The 4,441-nt window shown below is 45.0% G+C and overlaps 1 protein-coding gene across 1 annotated transcript in view; it reads right to left on the minus strand.

Moving 5' to 3' along the window:
* Positions 1 to 734: 734 nt before the first annotated feature.
* znf407 (zinc finger protein 407) overlaps positions 735 to 4,441 on the minus strand; it is a 253,669-nt gene continuing 249,962 nt past the window's right edge. The window contains exon 9 of the mRNA XM_037677291.1: positions 735 to 1,582. Coding sequence (XP_037533219.1) covers positions 735 to 1,582 — 848 coding nt within the window. The remainder of the gene's footprint in view (positions 1,583 to 4,441) is intronic.

The following is a 4,441-nucleotide window of genomic DNA, read 5'->3' on the forward strand; positions in this document are numbered from 1 at the left end:
AAGTGAATGTTTTTACTCAGAGATCTGAGACGACTTGTTGTGAACTTGTCTTTGCTGATGCGCTGCATCTTGAAGTCACGTTAAGTCACCAAAATGCAGTCTGCTCCTGATTCAGCTGCAGGGTTTGATGTAGTTTTGTTCTAAAATCCTGAAGAAAACAGAAGAATTACAGATGAGCAATAAGACGATTGTTTGAACCGACACCATCTAGTCAAATACCAAATACTACCAAAAAAAAAAATGCAAATACGACTGGGAAAAATTAAGACTTCAGCTTTATTGTTAGAAATTAAGCTGCATTCATATTTAAATGCTTTTCAAAAGCAAAACTTGTTTGTTGTTTGGTTACAGGAAAAAAAAAGGAAATTTCAAGAGGGTTGAAAAGTTTGAAAATCAATCAAGGTACTGATTCCTCACGGTCAAAATTAAATGTACGCCAGCAACACTCAGACATCTCAAGACAAAACACAGAAAAGTCAAAGAAAATGTCAAACTGAAGATCAGTCAGCTCAGAAGGTTTTAAAAAGACGTTCTTCAGGAAGCGGGACAGCTGAGAGATTAATACAGGCCTGGTAAATTCCAAGTTTGAGTAAAATTAGCACCAGAACTTCTTACAGTCGCTTGAACAAACCACGTGTACCCTGAGCGTTGCATAGTTCTGAGAACGGCAGTAATAACTGAACCGAGTCCTCCGGAGGAACGTGAAGAGGACACTCAGGCAGTGTCTCCGTCCCTCACCCCTCCAGGACGATATTATGGGACGCTCCGTCCAGATAAACCACCATCTCCTCTGCTGCTGGCTGCTCCACCTGCTGCTCCTCCCCCTCCCCGTACACGGCTCCCTCCACCTGTAGGGTGCAGTCATCCAGCTCCGTCACGATGTAGTGGGTGCCCTCGTCGTTCACGATGACCTGGGTGAGACCTTCCTTCACCATCTGGGAGGCGGCGAGCTGCAGCACTTCCTGCATGTCTTCATGGCTGGACTCCTCAATGACGTGCACTTCTTCCTGCTCTTGTTTCACCTCCATGCCGGCGCCCGGGTCCTCCTCAGCTGTCTCGGGGGCCAGCACTTCATGGACCACGGCCACCTCTTCTTCTTGCATTTTGTCCTGATGGCCCATTTCGCTGACGGCGCTCAGCAGGGCGTCCAAGGCGGTGGACGACTCAGAAATGGCGTGGTTCTGCGCTGCGGCGGTGACCGCCATCTCTTCCCCGGCCACGGCCTGCAGCTTCTTACTGGCGTCTCCTGAATCCAGAACCACATACTGGGTGGTGCCTCCAGCCAGGTGGGCCCCTGTAGAGGCCACCTCGCTACCTGAGGCTATGACCTGTCCGTCTTCGGTGATGTGCAGCACCTCGGCCACCTGGCCGGCCATGGCCAGAGTCTGCAGGGTGACGGCGGCCGACTCTTCCAAAGCCTGATCGATGGCCACGTCGTTGTTGCCGTAACCCTGGATGATGATGACCTGCTGGACGGAGTCGGCCGAGCCCTTCTGGTGCACGGGGGAGTCCACGGAGTCCGTTTCCACAAAGGCGGCCCCCTGGCCCTTCAGACGACACTCAAAGGATTTTGATACGATACCTGGAAAAACAGGGACACGCAGGGTCAGGTTTTAAAGTTCAGTTTGTGACCACATCTAAACTGAGGGTGACCTTGAAGGAAATCACCATCAAACCAGAGTTTCAACTGAAAATCACCCTTCGTTGAGAAATGACAAAGTTAAACCCGTTTGGATTAATAGAGTCATGATACCAGCCTCAAGTACTCGTTCTCAGAGAAACACCCTGATCCGTCAACACACACCACTTTAAGGTGGAAATATCATGCCCGCTTCCATTTTACAAGTAACCACGGAAAAAACCAAGCTGATAGTTTAGAGTTCTTTTAAGACAAATACTTGAAGTTAAGACAGCAGAGTTTGTTGTGTTCTTCAGAAAAACAAACGTTTATAAAGTCATTGTTTAATGTTTAATTAACTTCTCAGTAAGTACCCAAACTGATGTACATGTACTTGATCTGAAAACCCTAGTATTGAGACACCCCAAGTTCCTCTCAAAACATACATGATGTAAGCATGACCTCGTGGGAGGTCTTTCAGGATGTGTTGAGGATGACCCAGCTACTAACTCAACAGATTTCAGCCAGACTACGGACAGTTTTGTGTTTGCTAATGTCAATTAGCTGTGGCAGCCATTTTGAATTGGGCTGACTCAAAAAGTCAATACATTTCACTTTATTTAATGAATGAATGAACGATTTATTACATTCTGGGAACTTCATTAAAATCTATTTTGCTAACAGATGCATGCAAAAACATGGTCGCGTGTGGTAAAAGTTACCTGACCCTAATGGGAAACACTAAAGAGAAGACAGGCAGAAGACTAGAGAAATGCCACTTCCTGTGAAAATGATTACTGTTGAATGATTTTAGCTTAAAGCAGCCGAAGAAGGTGAAACCAGCTGAAAAAGTTTCATTGCTGAACTGTTAATGTGAACTGAATTTGAACAGCAGACGTTTGACTAAAAGCAGGAAAATAAAAGTGGGAAGCAGCAGAAAATCAGCAGAAAGGTGCTAAAAAAAGCTAAACAGAGCAGAAATGTAGCAGCTGAAATATGCAAAAAGAGGCTAAACAGATTACAAAAAGTTTGAAATGAGCAAAAAAGAAAGTCAAATGAGCAGAAAAAAAGCTAAAATTAATTAACAAAATGGAGCTGAAAAAGCTGAAATGAGCAGTAAAAGGTTTTAAACAGCTCAACGTGTTGGAAGGATGTGAAGAGCTCCGTTCATTTTCAATGAGAAAAACATGGCCGACAAAGCTAAATATTTCAAAAAGTAAAAACCAAACAAACATCAAAAGTCACAGCAGGAACGTCCTGGATGAGCCGAACGTTTTGACACATGAACTGTTGAAACAGAACAAAAACTGAGGAACGAGTTACGCGCTGGAAAACACGACAGAAGACCAGACCTGAATGGAGCTAGTCATTTAGAAACATCTACACATTTAGAACGTTAAACCTGATCCCGTCTGAATTATAACCGCTCCTGTCACCTAACATGTCCTTTACAGCAGCGCTCCTGCACCTGATGTGCTCACCTGTCCGTCCCCAAAAGCCAAACGGACTCAAACGCTGACGCAACACTTCACACATTTGTGTCCCTTCAAGCATTAGAGACAGAATGTGGAGACGCTCTGCTGGCAGAGGCGAGCTGTGACATACAGCTGGTGCTAATTGAGCCACGCTGTGCCCTCTCAGATCGCAGGTTGCCATGGCGTTTCCAAGGCGATGGGAACAGTGTTAGAAACGCCATTGTTTAAACAGCGCTCAGCTCAGACACTTGTAGGCTAATCTATGCAGGACGGAGGATCTGAAACAGTAAAAAGAGGTTTCTGTTCACGTCTGGGCTGAACTCAATAGAGGAAGAAGAGAAAACACACAAAAAACCTGCTATCAGAAGAAAACGATGATCCTTCTGTGTTCATGAATCTCTTTATATGCCTGAAAACTCTGTTCTGAACTGTAAGCTAGCCTCCAGAAGGATAGTCATTAGTGCATGGATCAAATGATGAATGTGTTTTTTACAAACGTGCAATTATTGTTTTATTGGCAGCAAACAAAGGTAAAGTTTTGCTGGAGGCTTTGCACAAAACCTGATGTTTGTTTCTGAGTCTGCTCCTGTGTATTCTGGGTGAACTGCTTGAACTCATCTTGCAACAAACTCTGCAGAGGCCACATCTGACCAGAAGAAGAGCCACTCAGCACAGGGACAATGGAGGTTTACAACCTGCACCTTCTCTGACAACACCCTCGTGGTGCTTCTCTGCAGGCTGAATAAAAGCAGCTGGTCATTAGTTGGTGAACGGTGTTCAGAAGACGCTTCCAGACGTCTCCAAGTGTTTTTAGGTGCTTCCTCACGTTAGTTGCAACGGCCTGTCGCTTATATTCATGTTGTTGGAACAAATATTCTCTCAAACAATCGGTGTGGCTACGTTTCCCTCCGCTGAGGGATTGGAGTAGTGAATGTTTGTAGTTTTTCAGACGAGTGTTTTTCTGGACTGGAATTGAACAGAGAATGTAAGTAAACCTAAATGTTTTTGCTGCAAGATACTCAAATGGGGAGGAGTTACACTGTGGAGGAGAAGAGAAGTAGGGCTTTATTTTTGCTTGAGGGAGCAATTTCATCCACCAGCACCATGGCAGAGCCAAGGGGTGGTCAGTGGTGGCCTTGACCACCACAGTTTAATCTTAGGCCACCCCAATCATTTTAGGAAACTGCACTTGTAAGCAATTAAAAAAACTAGAAAGATTAGTTTCCTCAAATGATTGGTGGCAGCTATCTTAGATTTTGATGTGGTAACCATCCATCCATCCATCCATCCATCCATCCATCCATCCATCCATCCATCCATCCATCCATCCATCCATCCATCCATCCAT

Source organism: Nematolebias whitei, chromosome 5 (genome assembly GCF_014905685.2).
Source record: "Nematolebias whitei isolate Nwh7 chromosome 5, NemWhi1, whole genome shotgun sequence".
Taxonomy (NCBI): domain Eukaryota; kingdom Metazoa; phylum Chordata; class Actinopteri; order Cyprinodontiformes; family Rivulidae; genus Nematolebias; species Nematolebias whitei.